Below are 22,393 nucleotides of genomic sequence, written 5' to 3' on the forward strand. Positions count from 1 at the left end.
TACTAGGTATGAAATGCTTTAAGATATAATTATTTCATTTCATTTTTTCAGTAGCCCTGGGATATGAACACTCACATTTTACAAATGAGAAACAAAGTGGTTAAGTGACTTGGCTAAAATCATGCATTTAGTTAAATGACAGATCTGGGATTCAAAGAGAGGTCTGTGGATTGCATCAGGCTGCCCACAGAAAGAAAAACAGATCATGTGGATGTTAGACATGGCCAAAGTTGGTGGCGATGCAAATTACTAAAAATACCACGGAAATGATGACTTGCTTAATAACTAATCCCCTTGTAAGAAAATAACTCTATCGGTTATATGGTTAAGAATAAATTGATTTGGTACGTGTGGCCTTAGGAAAATTATTTAATCTAAGATTTGCAAAAAGGAAGAAATCAGAGTTCACTCCAGTCCAAACTATTATTTTCTAGATTAGAAAACTATTCTCTGATAAAGAAAAACTGATAAACTTACAGTTACACAGTGGGCCAAGATGCCGTCCACCTTATGTACTAACGTACCCTGGACTAGCTCTGAAGGGTAACTTCACAGGCCTGAGATCCGCCTGGGCTGCCTGCTGAATCAGGGCACTGACTCCTAGTCAAGACGTGAAACACACAGATTAATATCGTTGATCCCAACCTGGATCTGAGGAGTTTGGGGATGATTTGTACCAGCTTTTAGCACTGTTTATTGATAAAACTGAGCATGAAGATTTGTACCTGGTCTCGCTAAGACCACCTGGAGAGTTCCAATGCTAAGGTTGGTTATGGAGCAGGAACTCACGGGACCAGCAAAATACAGAAAAGAAAAATATATAAAAAATATTTTGAAGTATAAAAAGTATTATAGGGGGCGCCTGGGTGGCTCATTCGGTTAAAAATCCAACTCTTGGTTTCAGCTCAGGTCATAATCTCACGGTTTTGTGAGTCCAATCCCCGCGTTGGGCTCTGCACTGACAGCATGGAGCCTGTTTGGGATTTTCTCTCTCCCTCTCTCTCTGCCCCTCCCCCATTCACACTATCTCTTTCTCAAAAATAAATAAATAAACTTTAAAATTTTTTTTGAAATCTATAAAAAGTATTATGAAAATATAACACCAGCTGAGCCTCCATCTGGGGCTCTGCTTCCTGGGTGTTTCAACTATATGTCAGCGGTGCCAGATATAAGAGAGAAAACTGGTCCTGCCATGCCACCCAGAGATGGTCTGTGACTGACAAGGACACTCTTATTTCAGTGCCGTTGCCATGGAGTATTCATGTGTAAACATCCTCATCCTAAGTCCTCTGAATCTTCTTAAGCAACTGAACTCTGTGTAACCACCACCATTAGTGCATTGGCTAAGGATCTGCCACATGGTAGGCACTCAAACATGTCTGAAATTAACTGGCTAATCAACAAATAAAAAGAATCTGAGTATCTTAACTTACTGTCCATCATTACGTTCTACAAAAGTCCTAATTAGCACTGAAGAAAAACACATGTAATTTAGTGTAATAAATACCTTTCTGCCCAAAAGACAAAGATCCTGTAATTGCCACTCTTAGGTCCTAATAGCCTCTATTTATCTCAAGATTGTTTAAAAGTATGGAAGTGAGAAGACTCTAGCAACTGCAGCAGGATGTTGGTTTGCAGGGACCTTCCTCTCCTTTCCCAGAGCACAGCGTGTTCGAGGGTCCACCCACATCTTGTGGAATCCGGTGTCATTGCCTGACCTTGGAAATGGGCAGTGCTGCTAAGTGCATCCATTCTTAATATGGTCCATTTGCACTTAAAAGTTTAATGTTAATGTTAAAAAAACTATGTATACATTTATAAAATTGGTATAAAATGTATTTTTAAAGAAAGTATTTTTTAATGTTTATTCATTTTTGAGAGAGAGACAGAGCGTGAGCAGGGGAGGGAGAGAGAGAGGGAGACACAGAATCTGAAGCAGACTCCAGGCTCTGAGCTGTCAGCACAGAGCCCGACGCAGGGCTCAAACCCACAAACTGTGAGATCATGACCTGAGCCGAAGTCGTACGCTTAACCAACTAAGCCACCCAGGAGGTGCTCCTATTAAACTATTCTTATAAAATTAAAGAAATGGTATAGAAAAGCTGTAGATGCCCTCAGAAGAATGAAGCAAATCAAAGCATGTGCATGTCTCTCTGGCTTCTAAGGATGCAGGGATTCCCAAAGGCTGCAATCTGAGTTCAGTGGTACTGCTTTGAATCTCATCGACAAAACTTTGAATCAGTAGCTAAAGACAGATGGCAATTATTTGGTTAATTTGACAACAATAAAAATGACGGACATTAAAAAAAAAAAAAAATCACACCCCATCTTAATCCCCTTACCAAAGAAATAAGTATTTTGACTATTCTCCAATGAAAAGCAAAATAGAGTTCTCCATGGCCATTTCTCTTGCAAAGACCAAGTGTCTAACCCTTTATAATTCTGCACACAAAAGGGCAGGACCCCAGAAAAGCAAAGGTGATGCTAAAGGACACCGATGCTCTGAAAATGAATGTTGTTGACCATGGCTCAGTGACAAAGGCTGCTATAGAAAGGGAAGAAGTTGAATCTTAGAATACAATTTCTCTGAAATAAAAAAAAAAAAAAAATTTAAAAAACAACTGCCTAGAAGTGATAAAATAGCATAGGTCTATTATAATATTTCAATAAAAATCACATATGGATAGTTATATACTCCAACACACTAGCCTCCTGGCTCTAATTATTTGCATGTCTTTAAGCAAGTTATTTAAATTTCCCTAGACGTTTCCTCAACTGGAAAATGGATATAATCAAGAACACCTACTACACAGGCACTGGTTACAGGGATTAAGTAATGTCCATATGAAAAAGTTTAAATAGTGTCTCCTGCTTAGTAAACATTCAGTAAATGTCAGTAGTCGTTTTATTATCACCATGATTAGTATAGAGCTGTCATTCTCAGACCTGTTCAAGCTGCATGACCTCAAATGGAAGGTGCTACTGTCAACATCATCAATATTAATTTTCTCCTTATAATATATGATTAAGTTGGGTGCCTGGGTGGCTCAGTCGGTTAAGCGTCCGACTTCAGCTCAGGTCATGATCTCACGGTCCGTGAGTTTGAGCCTTGTGTCGGGCTCTGGGCTGATGGCTCAGAGCCTGGAGCCTGCTTCCGATTCTGTGTCTCCCTCTCTCTCTGCCCCTCCCCCGTTCATGCTCTGTTTCTCTCTGTCTCAAAAATAAATAAACGTTAAAAAAATTTTAAAAAAATAATAATAATATATGATTAAGTTGTATTTTTCAATTTATATTGTGCCCATTTGAAGTTAGGGAAGATTCAGCACAAATCACTAGTCACCACTTCATTGAATCCTCACAACATGGACACCTAGAAACAGGGGAGCTATTGTCTTCATTATACAGGTAAACCTCAGTTTCAGCTGAAGTGTAGGAAGCAAAGCGATTTGCCAAAAGTAACACAGCTAATAACCAGCAGCGGCAGGATTCAAAGCTGCTCTACCTCCTCCTTCAGGGCTCTTTCCCTTCTTTCAGCCTTTCCTAAAACAGCAACCTCATAATAGTTCATTTGAATCAACAAATGTGACCCTAAATGGGTTAGCAGAAAGACCACAAACGAGAAGAATGAAACATGAACCCGGATTCACTGCCATTGTGTAGATACAAATACAGGCAGCTCTATACATATCTTATGGCTCTGGTTTGAGTCTTTATAGACACGCCACCATACCCTACCTCCCCCTCCACCCCCCACATCCCAGCCATACATACACATGGCACAGTGCTGTGCACAGAGCTGGTACTCAAGGACTATAGGAGACAGATACATGTATGGAACTTCATCTCTACCATATAACACAACACAAGCAAATGGCTCTGGAAAGGCCAAAGTATTTACCCAAATAATCCTCTTAAATATTTTTTTTTTAAAGAGAACCTTAGCTTGAAAATCTTGTCAGATGAGATTACAACTATTTTTAACATTCTTGTTCAGATACATTTCTTAATTCTCCATGTCACTTACATGCATATAAAGAGAATAAAAGATTAAATTAAACTAAATAAGTTCTTTAAAAATATAAATCTCTGCTCAGAGGGTAAGAAGAAGGATTCAATTAACAAAAATTCAAAAAATCAAGGTAAGCTTTATAAAGCTTTATCATCCTTGTTCATCTTATTGTTATATGACAAGCAATCTTCCACTCTTAATTAATCTGAATACCTTTTGGCTATTATTATTTGTTATCTATCTGGAAAGGAAGGAAAAAGAATATGAGCTGGGAATAAAAAGCCTTTTATCAGAACACAGGAGACTATTAAACATAATATAAATTGCATTCACAATGATTATTAAAACAAAGCAAAGCAAAACAAAAACTACTGATGACAAAACCAGAATGGAATTGTCACTGGGTGATGTTGCTTTTTTAATCCTGATGTTAGAACAGGGGACGAACTAATTCTGTGAGCTAGCTTTATCTAATCCTGCACTGTCCTTCACTGAGGGTGCCATGTTCAGTGACTACAGCATTGACCACACCGCTGTGGGATTCCGTAGTGAAACACCCCAGGTCCAACTGAAACCTTTATTTTTCCACAAGTAGTTTTATGTCTAGCCTATGCCTCCAGCAGTGTCCAACAGATAGCCAATATGATTCAATATGTATCAATTCCTACCTGGCTCAGCACTGTACTAATGCCCCTATAACTATAGGGGTCAAAATGGCACCTCTGGATGGAAATGGGATGATCCAGACAGCTTTGTTCCCCTAGTCTGGCTGGGACAGGGGTACATAGGATAGAATAGCAGTGTTTCTCGATGTGGGTCCTGAAGAAAACAGTTCATGGGAGAGATGCCATTAAAAAGTTGGATTTCATAGTCAAATGTATTTGGGAAAGACAGTACCCTTGAGCCTTCATCTGGGAGTTTCACCACACAGATCGGCATATTAAGGGTAATGAAGAGTCCTGTGGCAAACAACTGTAATACATTGTTCAACTCAGCAGGTCCCCAATTTATTTGACTGTGAATCTCCGTGCCAGTAACACCTTCTAATACTGAAACTTAGGGAAATGCTTGAGACTACTCTGCATTTATCAGCTGTATGGCGTCAGATCTAGCAACGAGACAACACTTGTTTCCCTGACCAAGAATTGTTGCTCAAAGGATTAGTGTAAAAATTAAATTAGAAATGCATCATTCAGGTTTTGATCTGTAAAGTCTATTTTATACATGTATAAGTAAATATGTAAGGAAAACATATTTTGAAAAACAAATGGGGAAAAAATATTTTGGGGTGACAATTACAATGGTCCAAAGCAGTATACCCTTTACAAAAATATTTGCTACCAGGGCCCCACCACCCAGTATGTAGGTCTTTTCATGTGGAAAATGAAATAAGAAAACAAAGTGATCACCTAAATATTTCAAGCCAAACTCTCTTTCTACAATCATATAATTTTGCCTGTTAACTTCCAGATAATTCTAACTTGCCAAGTTTGAATCCGGACATGGAGGATAAAGTGGGAGCCAAAGTCATCAGAAAAGTTATCATAGGTCTCCACTAAACTGTTTAAGTAATATTTTAATAACAAATTGAGCCTTAGAAAGATATAGTCATTTGACCATCGTTGAAACCACTAAGGAAATATCCAAAATATTATGATATAATGCACTGAAAATTCCCCCCATATCTGAGAGTTAATGTCCCCATATTTCTGAGCGCCTAATATACTATGAAAAAAGACCTGAGTACTATGTACAATGGGTACACGTATCATAGCCTCCAAAAATCATTTTCCCAGACATAAAACATCTTCTAAAACAAAATTCATAGATTTCCTTTATAAGTTCAAGTATCTCCAGTAATTCGATCAAGATCCATTTATATTCATCAAGAGGATATCCTGGTACCATGGACCTGATCTACTTTTCATATTATCCATTCAAAAAATGTTTTCATTAATTTTTCAAAATTTAACTCACGTCAACCCATAAAAAGATATATTCATATTTAAATTTGAAAGCCACTGCCTGTTACATTCTTTTTAACTGAGAACCACTAAAAACATAATTATGCAAAGTTATCCCTTTCCAAAATACAGTCGGTAAAAACGTCACACGGTAACACAATCTGAGTCAATGAGAAAACAGTCAAGGACCCCTTCCTCCTAAAATGGGGGTGGAGTCTGGGGCGGTGGGGAGGCAGGTAGCCGTTAATGAACTTATTAAACACTTTGATGTTAGAATGAACTTTCTCTTCAACTCATTGCATTTTAGTTTAGTGGTCAAAAATGATCATGTTTTCAAGGAGCTCTAAAGGCAGTGCCTTACCAGTGTAGATGCTGGCATTGGAAGCTGGGATACCAAACTGTGACTCGATGAACTTGGGAATGAAGGTAATGAAAGCAGTTACAATGGCACTCTCAGCTGTGTATGACAAACTCACAAAAAGGAATGTCATGTTGCTTAAGATCCTGACAGCTGCTCTTGGTAGGTCTACAAAATGACAAAAATGACAAATGAATGTTATAAATAAGGGATGGAAAGTAAAATAAAATTGAATTGTTTTTGAAATGAACTGGAAATAGCCATTCAGCAATTTTCGAGACTACTGAATAGAGAATAAAAGAAAAACTTGATGACTGATTAGAAACCAGCCCCTTTATTAAACAGATTTGGGTGTTCTTTTTTTTTAATTTTTCAACTAGGATAAAGAAATTTGATAAAGTAGCAAAAAACATATCCATACACAAATAACCTTATAGGAGGTATCCAACCTAGGACTTCTGTTTTAAAAACTGTTTAAAACAAATCATTTACATTTTTATTAATTAAAACAATGTTATTCTTTGTTAAGACCCAAAAATATACTACATGTGCAAAGTACCTACGATACAGTCCTACATTACAGTTTCCCCTTCATTCACCAGGCACTTCCCCGAGAAAATGAACTTCTGAGTTGTCATGTTCCTGACCCGGCACTGCAGACACCCACAGCAGGGGAACTGGTACATGACTTTGGACATCTGATCTTCCAGCCTCATTATGAAACAGGAAATGATGCAGCTAAAGGGGCTTAAGGGACAGGTCACCAGGTCAGATACTCCAAGGGACCTCTGGACTGGGGAAGGAAGAGAAATGATCTCCAAAGGACAGCCCAGAGGTGGGGGCTCAGCACCTGCCCAGGTGCCTCTCAAGGGAGAGACAGTAGTCTCATCCTCAAGTCTTGGCGTTTATTTCATACAACTTGCCATGTATATGCTCTAAAATGTATGTCCAGGTGTCTTCACTGCAGCATTATTAGTAATAGCAAAAATTTAAGGAAAAAAACTAAATGTCCACCACTGGAAAATGTTTAAATAAGTTATGGCACAGCCAAATAATGAAATACTATGTAGTAGTTAAAAAATGATGTAGGGCTAGATGTACTGGCATAAAAGGAACTCCAAGAAGTATTTTTATTAATGAAGAAAACAAACTGCTGCAGAAATATACATATACATGTGTATGTAAATATATATGCATATATTTATATGTATATATATATATATATAAATAATATCTAAGTAAAAATCACACAAGCCAAAACAATGCATTTATATGTGGTTGAATATATACTTCCCAATATATACAACACCAAGAAATTCTGTAAGTAGGAATAAGATTGGGAAAGAGGAATAAAGGAGATGCTTGTGCATATACTTTTGTATTTTTGCATGTTTATAATGTGAATTAACTCACATGTATGTGATCTTTATTTACATATCTTGGAATGTATCATGGAAAAGAGAAGCTGTATTGTTTCTGACGTGTGCAGCATCTCAGTTATGAGAACAGTTATCTCCTTATTCTACAACATAATAAAATCATTTCAAAAAATTAAGCAAAACTTGTTACTAAAGTTATAATTCATAGGCTATTCACTAGAATTTAAAACTTAGGAAGTCAAGACTATCTGCTATTATCATTTTAAAATGCAAATTAATTTTAATATTCTATATCTTAAGTTAATTGTTTAAAGTTTCAATGAACATTTTAAAATAAAATTTAAGATGCATTCTTCACTTTTTAACATGGATAAACACACCAGAAAAAAATAATTACACTACTTCATAAAATGACCTAATATTCTCTTATAAATATGCAAATAAAAAGGTTATATCTAAAATTTTTAAATTAGAAAATTAAGATTTTCTTTTTTTTTAAGAAGATTTTCTATCAACATTTGGAGATGCAAACTAAGTTTATTTGGTATATTAAAAGGCAATGTGTTTAAAACATCTGGTGAAATTGTACATTTTTTAATCCAAGAAGATAACATATGCATCACATGAATGTTTTAAGATACTAGTTATAGAAAACTGAATTTTCTTTTATACTCATTTGGTATGATAAAATAGCCCACTAATTTCAAAGCTAACTAAAAATGTATGCGATGTTGGGGCGCCTGGGCGACTCAGTCGGCTAAGCATCAGACTCTTGATTTCTGCTCGGGTCATGATCTCATGGTTCATGAGTTTGAGGCCTGCATCGGGTTCTGCGCTGACAGCATGGAGCCTCCTTGGAATTCTCTCTCTCTCTCCTTCTCTCTCTGCCCTTTCCCTGCTTGCTCAGTCTCTCTCTTTCAAAATAAATAAACTTTAAAAAAAATATGTGTGACATTTCTGTCTTCTCTTTCATTAAAGAAAAAAAGTGTTATTGAAGAAGGATTTAGTAAAAGTTGACTTTCAACAACTTCAAGTTAGCTTCCTCCTTTCTTCCATGTTCCTCCTTCTGTTTATTGGAGCTAAACCTTCAGCATACATGCCCCACAGGAGCAGGGGGACCAGATATCCATGGTTGTGTCTTTTGCCACTGGGACAGGGAATTTGTTTAAATATAGGAAGAGTGGGTTAAGTAAGTACATTGAGACTAATTGCAATCAGTTTCTAATGGCCAGAGAAGGGAGTTACAAAATGGACGGGGGATAGTTACATATCAGGTTGGAACTGAAGGTAATGGTGTGAATTCATGGGATGGATGGATGGATAGATAGATAGACAGATAGATAGATAGATAGATAGATGATAGATAAGATGATAGACAATAGATGGACAGATAAAGATGATAGATGATAGATTTGTGTATGTGTGTACATACACATATTTCCTAATTCTCTCTTCTACAGGGTTTAGAAATAGTATAACACCCTAGGAGCAATGAGCCCATCTAGCACCAGTGCTTGGTTTTTAAAGGCCATCTTCCACTAAAAGGAACCAAAGCTCCTTGGAGAAATGTCTAACTTCAGAGGTGAGGCAGAGAAAATACAACATGAGCCTGGAAAATCTTGTTAAACAAGAAAGCAAAGTGCTCAAAGAATGATGGAGACTTGCCAGAAGGATACCAAAGACAGTTTGAAGGATCCTCAACAGGCAAACTTGAAGCAATTTGAGGTCAATGGATGCTAAAAGTGGTAAGTGAAAGTTTAATAGAAATAAGACACAGTCAGTCCTCATTATTCATAAATTTAGTATTTGCAAATTCACCCACTCACTACAATTTATTTGTAACTCCCAAATCAGTACTCGCCAGTGATGGGGTGGGGGGGTCTCATTCAAGGACATGCACAGAGTTGCAGGACACACGCATTCTTGGCTAAGGCTGCATGAGGCCTCTCACTTTGCCTTCTTGGGTCAGCTTTCATGCTGCAAACAAGTGTCCTTTTCACAAGATATTGTCACATTTTTAGCATTTTTGTGCCTTTGGTGATCTCCCTTTTTCAAATGGCCTCCAAGCATAGTGCTGAAGTGCTGTCTAGTGTTCCTAAGAGGCTTTCATGTGCCTTATGGAGAAAATACATGTGTTAGATACACATCCTTCAGACATAAGTCATAATGCTGTTGGCCACGGGGGCTCAGTGTTAATGAATCAACAACATACAGTAAAACTTTGGATTGCGAGTAACTTGTTCTATGAGTGTTCCGCAAGACGAGCAAAGATTTTTAATAAACTTTAACTTGATAAACGAGCGATGTCTTGCAATATGCCAAATGTCACATGATCACAACTGAGCCAATGGTTCTTCTCTTTCTCTCCCTCTTTCTCCCTCTCTCTCATTTGCTCACTGCAGGATTGTGGGTGATCGTCAATGCAATGTCACATTTCTGTGAAATCCTCAAAAGGAGGCAAAAGCAAGTGTCATTGAATAGGTTTCTTGTTAAAGTTGCATAAAAAGAAAAAGATTCCATTGAACCAGTAGATAGCAGGGATTCTGTTATTGGTAATGAAAGTCATCCTACACAATAACCCTCCTCTGTCTTGTCTCCCAAGGGTAAGTGCAGGTTAATTTGTTTATTTTTCTTTACTTATTATTTTGTGTTATATTACAGTATTGTCATCATTTTTACATGAATATTTTTGGGTTGTGGAACGAATCATCTGAGTTTCCATTATTTCTTGTGGGGAAATTCACTTTGATATACAAGTGCTTTGGATTACAAGCATGTTTCCGGAATGAATTCTGCATCCAAACCAAGGTTTTACTTTATATTAAACAAGGTGTCTTTGAACAGAAACACACATAAACCAAGGTTATGTACTGACTGGTTGACAATTATGTTGTGACAGGAATCCACCCCTGTATTTCCCCTAGAGCGATGCTTCCGTATTCCCTGACTCTATGTTCATGTTATTTTATGAAATATAACTACCACGAATGAGACTCAACTGGATTTGCATAGTTTCAAAGTACCTCCCCACAAAATATTTACAAATTACTTATTGACTTATAACTGCAATATATTTATTAACTTTAGAGAAATCTGGTAGCTACAATCTTACCCCAGAGATAAAAGTTCACTAGGAATTAGCATTATATACCTTCTGTTTTAAGACACTGAGCACAGCATCATCTCAGTTGTATGCCTATCAAACCCAAATTGAGGGTCATTCTATAAAGTTATCAGCTGGTACCTTTTAAAAAGATCAAGGTCATAAAAGATAAAGATATATGAGAAACTGATCCAGATTGAGGAAGGCTAAAATACACCATAACTAAATACAACATGTGATCTGTGAATTGGATTTGGACATTTATAAAGGGCATTGTTGAAATAACAGACAAAGTTCAAACAGAGCTTGTGGTCAAGGTGGTAGCACTGGATCAATGTTCATTTCCTGATTTTGATGGCTGCCCAGTGGTCATGTAGGAGGGTGTCCTTGTATCTAGAAATCACACACTGAAGTAGTACAGGACAGCAGAGCATCATGTCTGCAACTTCTCAGATGGGTCCAAACCATTGATAATTGGAGAACTGGAGTACAGCTCCATGTGCTACTTCTGTGGCTTTTACATAAATTTAAAATAGTTTAAAAAACACGAAGTTTAAAAACATAAGCTAAATCCATACATATGCTGTCAAATACCTGATTTTTATGCTGTACTATATATTTTAGATAAGTTTATTAGTGTCGTTTATAACTGTCATCGTAAAATTAAAAATGCAGCAGTAGGGGGCGCCTGGGTGATTCAATCGGTTAAGCATTGAACTCTTGATTTCCACTCAGGTCATGATCTCACTATGAGGTAGAGCCCTGCATCGGGCTCAGAAGTAGGCATGGAGCCTGCTTTAGATTCTCTCTCTCTGTCTCTCTCCACTCCCCCTCTGCCTACCCCTCCCTGCCTCTTGCCCACATGCACATGTGTGCTTTCTCTTTCCTTTTCTCTTAAAAAATAAATGAATGAGTGCATAAATAAATAAAATTTTAAAAAATTCAAAATGCAGTAAAAAGCCTGATGAAGGAGAGATGAGATCATGATAGTGATTCTCATTTTTTTATTGTTTAATGTTACAAAATGTTACAAATTCTATTGTAAGGGCAAGGTGACACTAAAACCGGAAATGCCTTAAATACTAGTAAAGGAGGAATAAAATTCAATACAAAGCACCAGAATTCAATAGCATGTAATATAAGCTATACATAGAAATCACTTTTAGCAGAAGTGTTACTTAAGGAGTGCGCTTGTCATGAGCACCAGGTGTTGTATGTAAATGTTGAATCACTGGGTTGGACACCTGAAAACTAATATTGCATTGTCTGTTGGCTAGCTGGAATTTAAATAAGAACTTTAAAAAAAACAACCCTGTTACTGTCATTGGAAAATCCTTTGCTTGTTCCCACGTGCACATCCACAGTAGTGCAGGCAACCAGCCGGCATGTGCACCTGGACCGTGTGTTGAGTTGCATGGTGATCGTAATGGTGCTCCGCTACAATAAATTTGATGGAGTCCCCCAATTACCTTGTTTCAGAAAATCTGAGATGTGTGGTGTGGCTGGGTTCCTGTGGAAGCTGATTAAGGGCAGAGGCAATAGCTTCTTGTTCTCCGAGGCCTCGCAGCTCACAGCATAAAATGAGGCAGCAGGTGTTGATATCTGTGTAAGTTTTTGACCATCAGGCAAGTGTGCCCCAATATGTGTGAGTATTTTGTGCTCAATCATAAAATAAGCCTACAACTTGAAGTATCTACTTAGAATAAAGTGGGTTTTTTTTTTTTGTTTGTTTTGTTTTTTGTTTTTGAAGAGTAAAGCTTTAAGTGAGCCTGAGTTTCATAGGAACCGAAAGGTGGCAGGCATCTTTTAAAGTGGGCAGAGGGAGAAACTCACTGGGAATACATTTAGTCTGGTGTGAAATGGATCCCATTCTGGAGATAGGTCTGTGGGGCACTACCATGCTGAAAGACCCCTTTTCAGTGGTTCTTTACGCTGATGTAGCAAGGTTTGTAGCATGTGACCTGATATCCCAAAACCAGCCTATTGGGCCAGGCAAAGAGGCTGGACTCAAAGGTGCTTCTGGAAGGTAGCCCTGCAGCCAACAGGCCTGGGACACCCCATGTGAACCACATGCTGGCCAAGCCCTTTATTTCACGCCCCTTAGTGTTGGCACCTGAGACAGAGAGTGAACTAGGCAGTGAGTATGAAGATTTGAGTGAGAACATAAGTAAGGAAAAGGAACTGAGCCTCAACCTGCAGTTGAGTATGCAGAGTGGCTGTGGGTCCGGAAGCAGGGACCACATTCCCAGAACTGCCAGGGGCCCTTGAGAGAGCCTTACACTAGAACCCCACTATCTGAGGGGGCATGAACTTGCTTCTGTCCTTTACAAACTGAAAGCGCACATCATGCCTTTTTGTCTTAAACTACTGAAACAGACTTTCTTACATAATGATAAATTTGAAAAAGATATACTAACAGAGAGAATGACCAAGAAAATAAGAAGGCTTGGCTGCCATGAACTTGACCTCACTTGCAAGACCCTTAAGACAGGGTTGCTCTCCACCCTTCCAGTTCTGAAGTACTGTGATTGCCCACCATAAGCTCCCTACAGGGCCATGGTCTTTCTTGTCTCTACTATTAACTGTATCCCTCACCAGTCTGCTCAGCAAATGTCAAGTTCATCCATCTAGTCTATAAGAGACAGCCCCTCCGGACAGACAAGTGCTCCTCCTCCGTGCTCCCACAGCATGCCATTCATACTGCTACTCATCAAGTCTTCCATAGCTGTGTGTGTTTACCTGTTTCAAGAGAGTGTAAATGCTACAAAAGTAGGACTTTGGTACATCTGTATAGCTTCATCTCCTAGCATATATCTGGCATTTAGTAGGTCCTCAAAAACATATTTGGAATGTGTTTATTAATATTCATTATAAGATCATAGCAACAATTTGTACTAAAACAATATCCACATACTTGTAAGAAAATAAAGTCTATTCCAAAGATGCCTAATTTCCTCCTGAGGAGTGAGCTAGTTTTTAAGAAAGTATGAGATAAACGTTGATCCATATAGTGGTAGACTTACCAAAACCACAGAAAAATGTGAAGGACCAAATAGTCCTTTTCAAAGTATGGCTTTTGATAGCTAAAGAAACCTAAAAGAATTTAGATCAAATTATAAACTAAAGATTCCATTAAAGAAAACAATAAAATGCTAACAAGAGAAGAAGGAGGAAATATACAGTATTCATTCATCCAGCATATCTGGGAAAGAGGTGTTTGGTATGCTTGAATTTTTCAGATAACTGGGCATTTGCCTCTTAAAGCAACAAAGCTGTAGACATTTTTTTCTATGAATTAACTGGTATTACTGGAAAATCTATAGCATAATTTGACATTTTCTTTAAGATTCAAAGTCACAATTATGAATGATAATATCTATATGCTAATTTGTTTTAATATATTTTTAATCCTTCTATTTATTTTCTGATCTTTTTTGGTTGCGGGAACATTCCTTCCCTATGATATGTCATGGTGTCTGTTTTTGTCTGCTGACATTCTACTTCCACATCAGCTTTTCTCTGTTACGTTCTTCTAAGGACCTTTATTAGGTAGACATAGATTTCAATTTTGTTCTTTTGACACCTTTTTTTTTTTTTAATTTAAACTGGGGATAGGATGAGGGGAGTGGTTTTATTATTATATAAAATGGATGATGGGAATGCAAACTGGTGCAGCCACTCTGGAAAACAGTATGGAGGTTCCTCAAAAAACTAAAAATAGAACTACCCTACAGCCCAGCAATTGCACTACTAGGCATTTATCCATGGGATACAGGTGTGCTGTTTTGAAGGGACACATGCACCCCCATGTTTATAGCAGCACTAGCAACAATAGCCAAAGTATGGAAAGAGCCCAAATGTCCATCGATGGATGAATGGATAAAGCAGATGTGGTGTGTATATATATATACACACACACACACACACACACACACACACACACACACACAAACACACACAATGGAGTATTATTCGGCAATCAAAAAGAAGGAAATCTTGCCATTTGCAACTACGTGGATGGAACTGGAGGGTATTACGCTAAGTGAAATTAGTCAGTCAGAGAAAGACAAAAATCATATGACTTCACTCATAGGAGGACTTTAAGAGACAAAACCGATGAACATAAGGGAAGGGAAACAAAAACAATATAAAAACAGGGAGGTGGACAGAACAGAAGAGACTCATAAATATGGAGAACAAACTGAGGGTTACGGGAGGGATTGTGGGAGGGGGGATGGGCTACATGGGTAAGGGGCACTAAGGAATCTACTCCAGATGTACAACATAGTGATTCAACAATACATTCTATGCTCACAATTAAATAAATAAATAAATAAATAAATAAATAAATAAATAAATAAAACAGATGAATACTATGAAATACTATGAAGTTGTCGACTGAATTCTATTACCTGGAAATTAACATTAATCCCAGATATAAATGATAAACATCAAATACCAAACAAACATACTGACCCTTGTTAATGCTTTTTGTAATTTTTCTGACATAGATATTTTTGGGCATAATATGTCTTCTTGTGGAAAAAACAAAGATATATCTAAAGTTTACAGCCCATGTCTAAATTCAAATAAAATAAATATCTTTTCAGAAACAATTTATTGACGTAAAATTCACATAACATATAATTAACTATTTTAAAGTAAACAATTCAGTAGTATTTGGTACATTTACAATGGTGTTCAACCACCACATCTATCTAGTTTCAAAATATACTATTTTATTATAAAAATAATGTAAGCATTTATGTCCAGGAATGATATTGGAACTCACTTTCATTTTATTCTTTATAACTTTATGCACTTTCTAAATTTTCTACTATGGGTATGTATTGCTCTTATATTCTAAAAAAAACCAACTGAACAAACAAAAAACTGCAATTTTAAAAGGATGCAACAATATGTCCTCTTCCAGAACAAGTCTTCCCTGACTCAGGCAGCTGACTTAGGAATTCCTTCCTCCTGCTCCTTCAACTTTCCTTAGAATGTACATACCTCCATTTAAAGACTTCTATTGTATTATGTCTATTTTCCTTTCTACCTCCTAGTTCTTCATTCTATAGTAATTGGTCAATAAAGATATTTGTGAAAGACAGAAAGCAAGAAAGCAGGAAAGCAAGAAAGCAAGCAAGCAAGCAAGAAAGAGAGCAGGGCTGGGAGGGAGTTGTTCTCCTGTGTAACACGGCCAACATAGAACCCAAGCGTCCCTATTTCCTGCTCATCTTCTTTGAAACTAATGACCCCCACTGTGTTCCCTAATCATAAGTCTCCCTGAAAATATTGCAGTTTTCCCTTCCCCTCCAAAACACTCTGGCAAATGGCATTCCCTGCTTGCCAAAAAAAAAAAAAAAAAAAAGAGTAGAAGGAACTAGGTGACTTTGCATATCAGAATCCCCTCTGGGCCAGCATGTGAAGCTCCACGGCCATTTACGTACAAACAGTGGACAGAAACAGCAGCTGTCAAGGCCCAAGATACAACATTAGTGGTTACTGGCCACAGTACTGTTGTGCTTGTTTAAATCCAGCATCAATGAGTATTTTTATATATAACTTTCTAAGTAGATACTACTCTGATGAGTAATCCCACAGTTAATTTGCACTGAATGTAAAGAAAGTGCTTTCTTTTTCAGGAATTCTTTGTTAGGCCTGTTACCATTTACCTCCTAAGCTCTAACTCTAAAGGTCTGGCTTACCACAAGATGACATATGTACAACAAAATAAACGCAAAAGAGAAATGAAACAAGGAACCAGAGATAGAGAAGACATAAATACAGCAGAACATCAAAACCAGAAAAAAAGGAATTAAATATGTCTATAAGATCCTTGCTGGGCTTCAAATTTGACTCTTCTTCCCGGCCACCAAAACAAAAAGTTGTACAATCATCGTTTGCAGAAAAAATCTAATTGCTTTTCCTCACTCTGTTGTAGACTAGTGATTCTCACAGTGTGATCCCTGGACTACCAGCATCAGCATCACCTGAGAAGCTGTTACAAATGCAAATTCTCAGGCCATACCCCAGGCCTCCTGACTCTAATGCTCTGAGCCAGGACCCAGCCCTCTGGGTTTTAATAAGCCCTTGTGGTGCTTCCTAGAGAGCCTAAGTTTGAGAACCACTGTTTTCACTACACAGGGTTTTATATAAAGGGCAGCAGGCAATGCACCTATGGCAAATATGGGGAATTCAAAAGCAATGGCTTTCAAAACAAAACAAAACAAAACAAAACAAAAAACAAAAGCAACAGCTTTCAATAAAAGCTGCAAACATAAAACTAACCTGTAATTCAGCAAAGGAACAAAGGCAGGATGCAAGAGGGCTAACATAGCATAGACCAGGCTTTGGTGATCCCTCTTTGCTGAGTCAAGGATTGACCCCAACATATTCCATACTATACTAGTTTTAAAACATGTAGCAAAGGGCCACATGCAATAGTTCTCGATGTTCTTGGGCAACTCAGATTTGGGATTTATTCCTCTGCTCCTCTCAGCCAGCTCCTCTCCCCATATCTGAGGTTGAAATCCTGAAACCAGCTTTGACCCCTTCATCCCCATTATCCTCATATCAGTTACCACATCCTATAGACACAACCTCTCTTTCCCTTCTCATCACTCAATAATTCAGTCATCAAATATTGACTATCTACTAAGTGGTATAAATTCATCAAGGTACCTGGAGGACAAAATATCCTTGCCTTCGTGGGGCCTACTTTCTCACTGTGGAGACAACAAATAAGATAGATAAATAAGTAAAATATATAATATGTTAAATAGTGATGAGTACTAAGGAGAAAAATAGAGGAGGGCAGGAGATAAGAAGCTTTGGAGAGGAAGGTGGAGATTTGTAAAAAGGGTGACCAAGCAAGGTCTCACTGAGAAGGGACACTTTGAGTAATATCCTGCAGGAAGTGAGGACTTCTGGGGAAGAGCATACCCAGTACAAGAATGTCAAATGCAAAGGCCGTGAGGTGAGAATATGCCCGGCAAGTTTGAGGACCAGTGAGGAGCCCAATGTGGCTGAAGTGGAATAAACAAATGGGGCTGTAGGAGGGAGATGGGGTTAAACAGATAAGCAGGGACCAGATACTAACCCTGGTAGGTCATAGAGGGAGGAGACTTTTCTGCGAGTGAGATAGGAGACCACAGAAGCTGGCAGAGGAGAGGCATCCTTCTGGCTGCAGAGTTGAAAGCAACCAAGAGGGAACAGGGATAGAAGTAGGGGGACTAGTTTGGCAGGCTACTGTCCTTTCCTTGTTTGCTACTCAAAACTATCATCGCCTTTCCCTGGGACTCTGCCATAGCTTTCCACCTGGGCCCCTCCTCCCATTCTACCCCTTTCCCTCCCTAATCTACCAAATGGAGTGCCGTCAAATGTCTGCTCAAACCTCCCCACTGCCCCCTAGGGACAGATTCCATTAAAAGTTACTAGAACTTGGGGCACTTGAGTGGCTCAGCCGGTTAAGCATCCAACTTCAGCTCAGTTCTGATCTCACCGTTCACGGGTTCAAGCCCCACATCAGGCTCTGTGCAGACAGCTCAGAGCCTGGAGCCCACTTTGGATTCTGTGTCTCCCTCTCTCTCTGACTCTCCCCCACTCGCACTCGGTGTCTCCCTTTCTCAAAAATAAATAAACATTTAAAAAAAATTTTTTTTTAAGTTACTAGAACTCAAGCTCTCTACAACACAATGTGGCCATGCCTTCCCTGCCCAGCCTCATCTCGCAGGTATCTCCACGTACAACCAACCACAGTACACTTGCTCTGCATTCTCAAACACATCTACACAGTTTGACCTTGCCTTTGCTGTCTCTGACTGGAACCATCCAACCTCCACCTACCGAAACCCTCCCAGCCTGCCGGGGTTCTCCACCAATCCCACCTCCTCCATGAAACCATTCCTGACCCCTCAAACAGATGTTCCCTTGCCTGCCATTGAAGTTCACACCATCGTGTCAGTCCTCCTTTCTGGTCTTTCCATCTGTACTCATCCTGTCTCCCTCCACGGACTACAAGCGCCCTAAGGGCAAACCATGGCTCACTCCTCTTTATCTCCGCCGCAGCATGGCATACAGCACTTCGACAGAGTGACTAGTCATTGAATTAAGTGATGCCAACACAATCCTTCAGTGATAAAAATCCCATAACCTCCAGTAGCTGTTTTAAATCAGTTCATCATTTCAGAATAACTATTTTATTTAGTTAGGATTATAAACATATTGCAATCTACCACAGACAAAAGTCTGGAAGAGAAGAATCTGTTATATTTTATGCTAATTAATAATGCTAAGCAGTTAAAAGATTAAAAGTGGACACAAAAGTAAAAAATTTTTTCTTATGATTAACTGTAACCAAAAGTTTTCTATTTAGGAAGATATCCAGCTAAATTTGGAAGACACCAAAATGCTGGACCTCAAACCTCAGGAAAATTGATCTAGTTAAGAATTTTAAGTGTTTATTTTTATTGGTAAGATTTTGATGCAATCAATGTTAATCTCTTTATGGAAAGGTGATGCAGACACACTAAAAATTCTACTTTCTCCTTTGTGGTGTTTTAAAACAGTCTTATTCCTGCATAATTTATAACAAGAATCTAGAAACACTGAGTCAGATTTCCCCAATGTCTATCATTAAAATGTGGAGGCAGAGAGTGGATTTGTATGGTTCAAATCATTTTTTTTAAGGAAGTATAAGTTATTAACTTGGGTATCTTGTCACCTCCTCTTTGAAGAAGCAAACACTGGTATCCAAATTTCAAATATTAAGTAAAGGGGCACCTGGGTGGCTCAGTCAGTTGAGTGTCTGACTCTTGATTTGGGCTCAGGTCATGATCTCAGAGTTGTGAGATCGGGCTCTGCACTGAACATGGAACAGCTTAAAAGTCTCTCTGTCTCTCTGTCTCTCTCTCTCTCTTTCTCCCCCTCTGCTCCTCTCCCCCGCTCGTGCTCTCTCTCTCGCTCTCTCTCTCTCTCTCTCTCTCTCTCTCTCTCAAATAAAATTTTAAACTTTATGGGCATCTGGGTGGCTCAGTTGGTTAAGCATCCAACTCTTGGTTTCAGCTCAACTCATGGTTTGTGAGTTTGAGCCCCGCATAGGGCTCCAAGCTGACATTGTCGAGCCTGCCTGAGATTCTCCCTCTCCTTCTCTCTCTGCCCCTCCCCTGCTCGCTCTCTCTGTCTCTCTCTCTCAAAATAAATAAATAAAATTAAAAAAAAAAAAACAAATATGAAATAAGACCTAAAGGATGAAGCACCTGGGTGGCTCAGTTGGTTAAGTGCCCAACCTCGCTCAGGTCATGATCTCACAGTTCATGGGTTCCAGACTTGCATCCAGACCAGCCTGAAGCCTGCTTCGGATTCTGTGTCTCCCTCTCTCTCTCTGCCCCTCACCTGCTCACATTCTGTTTCTCTCTCTCAAAAATAAATAAACATTAAAAAAAAAATTTTTTTTTAAAGACCTGAAGGAGCCCTCCTGCAGAAAGCTGGACAAGGGAAAAAAGAATCTGAGAATCACACTCAGACTTAACTCAAAATGAAATCTTAGCTACCATTCTTTAATTCAAGGCCTCAGTGAGGGATCTCCCTTTCGTAACACAAACTGTGTCCACAGTGGAATGACTCCCAGAGATGTAATTTGTCCTTTTGAAAAGCAGATTAAATATTAGACTGTCATTTCCTATAGGTGATAGGTATTACATATTCTGGAGAAAATCACTAAGTACAAGATAAATAGGAATTAATTGTAAATATTCTATTAAACATGATTCCTACATCATTAACATCATGTGAACCATTTTTAGCAAAATATTTGCACTGCATACTCCCATTAAAACAGAATTCCTTTCTAAAAGGACAAAGTGCTTCCTGAAGTCCCAGTCCAGATACAATTAGAGAACCCAGCACAAGTGAAAGTAAAAATGAACCAGCTCTGTATCCCAATCAGGAGGTTTAGCTGCAGAAGCGAGATCAGTCATCACAATGAAGGCATAGGATGAAAAAGCTGGGAATGTATCAGAAACACTGACAGAAAATCAGAAAGGAAACAGATTTTATAAACCAACTACCCATCACTGCTAAGACTCCTCTTACTTTTTTTCTTTAAAAGAAAATATCCTCATCTATCATATTGAGCATAGAGAAGACAGAGAGGAGAAATCCCTAGCAGTACAAGATGACCACAATAAAATAGTATATAGATTCAGTTTTGAAAAATAATCTTAGAATTCCATAACCACTTTTTCCACTTTTGAACCCACATGCCTAAGTGCCCTTTCCCACGGAAGTAGACCCTGAGTCAAAGATTCAAGTCCAAGCAGTTTATTGGGGAGGTTCAGAAAAAGCTGTTCAGGAGTGCCCAGGACACAAGAGTCCCCTACAAGGGATGTAGAAATATACCTCAGAACTGTCTCACCCATCAAGTAGGGAAGCTGGGGTGTTCATCAGCCAGTGGTTAAGACTGCCATGGGGAGGGGGAGACCTGGGTGGCTTAGCCAGTTAAGTGCCCGACGTGGACTCTGGTCATGATCTTGTGATTCGTGAGTTGAAGCCCGACATCATGCTCTCTGCTGTCAGTGCGGAGCCTGCTTCAGATCCTCTGTCCCCTCTCTCTGCCCCTCCCCCACCCTCTCAAACATAAATAAACATTGGTGGGGGGGGGGGAGGCTGCTGTGTGGAGAGTGGGAGAGTGTTAATTCCCTGGCACTTGATACCAGACTCAAGTAGGAGCCAAGAGGTTTCCCAGCCCACAAAGAAAATCCTCAGGCAAGAAAGACCTGCAGAACTTCAGGAAGGTACCAGCAGCCAATAGGCCTCCACCACAAAGACGGTAAGGTCCCAGAGGGAGATGGGACATGAACATCATTGTCTACGCTGCATCCTCCAAAGGAACGCCATCCCCCTCTCCAGTCATATCTGTTGTTGGTGTTTGATATCAGTCTTCTCTTCCTTTTCTCTACTATCCAAGACAGCATATATTTCACATTTAAGCATCTACCCCTAAGCTATAAAATATACAATCTTAGCTTACCTATGTCTTTATTTTCCCTTTGACTCTACTTTATATTCTTTATAAATTAAGACTCTAAGTTGGGGCACCTGGGTGGCTCAGTCAATCAAGTGTCCAACTCGATTTTGGCTCATGTCATGATCTCACAGTTTTGTAAGATCAAGCCCTGGGGGCTCAGTGCTGACAGCATGGAGCCTGCTTGGGATTCTCTCCATCCCTCTCTCTGCCATTCCCCTGTTCAAATGCTCTCTCTCTCTCTCTCTCTCTCAAATAAATAAATATTTTTTTAAAAAGACTCTGTCTATTCTTGTGTTGTAAATTCTTTAATATCAGTCTTGCTCTCTATCAAGTTATAAAAAAAAATTACTCCTTGGTAATAGCCAACAGGATCCATAATACACCCATGAAAATGATGGGTTGGCCCACATGATAAGAGCTCAGGCCACACTAGCATCCAAAGAATCCTTGATGGTATTAGAGGAGAGTAATTTTTGCAGTTCTAAAAGTACACACTGTCACAAAATAATTGCAGGGGGAAGGGGAGTAGAGGAGGCAGGTCTAAAACT

The 22,393-nt window shown here is 38.8% G+C and overlaps 1 protein-coding gene across 3 annotated transcripts in view; it reads right to left on the reverse strand.

Moving 5' to 3' along the window:
* SLCO5A1 (solute carrier organic anion transporter family member 5A1) overlaps positions 1-22,393 on the reverse strand; it is a 150,428-nt gene that overhangs the window by 56,608 nt on the left and 71,427 nt on the right. For 2 of the 3 annotated variants that reach the window (XR_008419882.1, XM_053896096.1), the window contains exon 5: positions 6,335-6,499. The exons of the other annotated variant lie outside the window; for it this stretch is intronic. Coding sequence is in view for 1 of the 2 variants with exons in the window: in XM_053896096.1 (XP_053752071.1) it covers positions 6,335-6,499 (165 nt within the window). In the remaining variant the exon portion in view is untranslated. The remainder of the gene's footprint in view (positions 1-6,334; positions 6,500-22,393) is intronic. 3 annotated transcript variants of the gene reach the window in all.

This window comes from Panthera pardus, unplaced genomic scaffold, assembly GCF_024362965.1.
Source record: "Panthera pardus isolate Hobbes unplaced genomic scaffold, ASM2436296v1 HiC_scaffold_7, whole genome shotgun sequence".
In the NCBI taxonomy this organism is placed as follows: domain Eukaryota; kingdom Metazoa; phylum Chordata; class Mammalia; order Carnivora; family Felidae; genus Panthera; species Panthera pardus.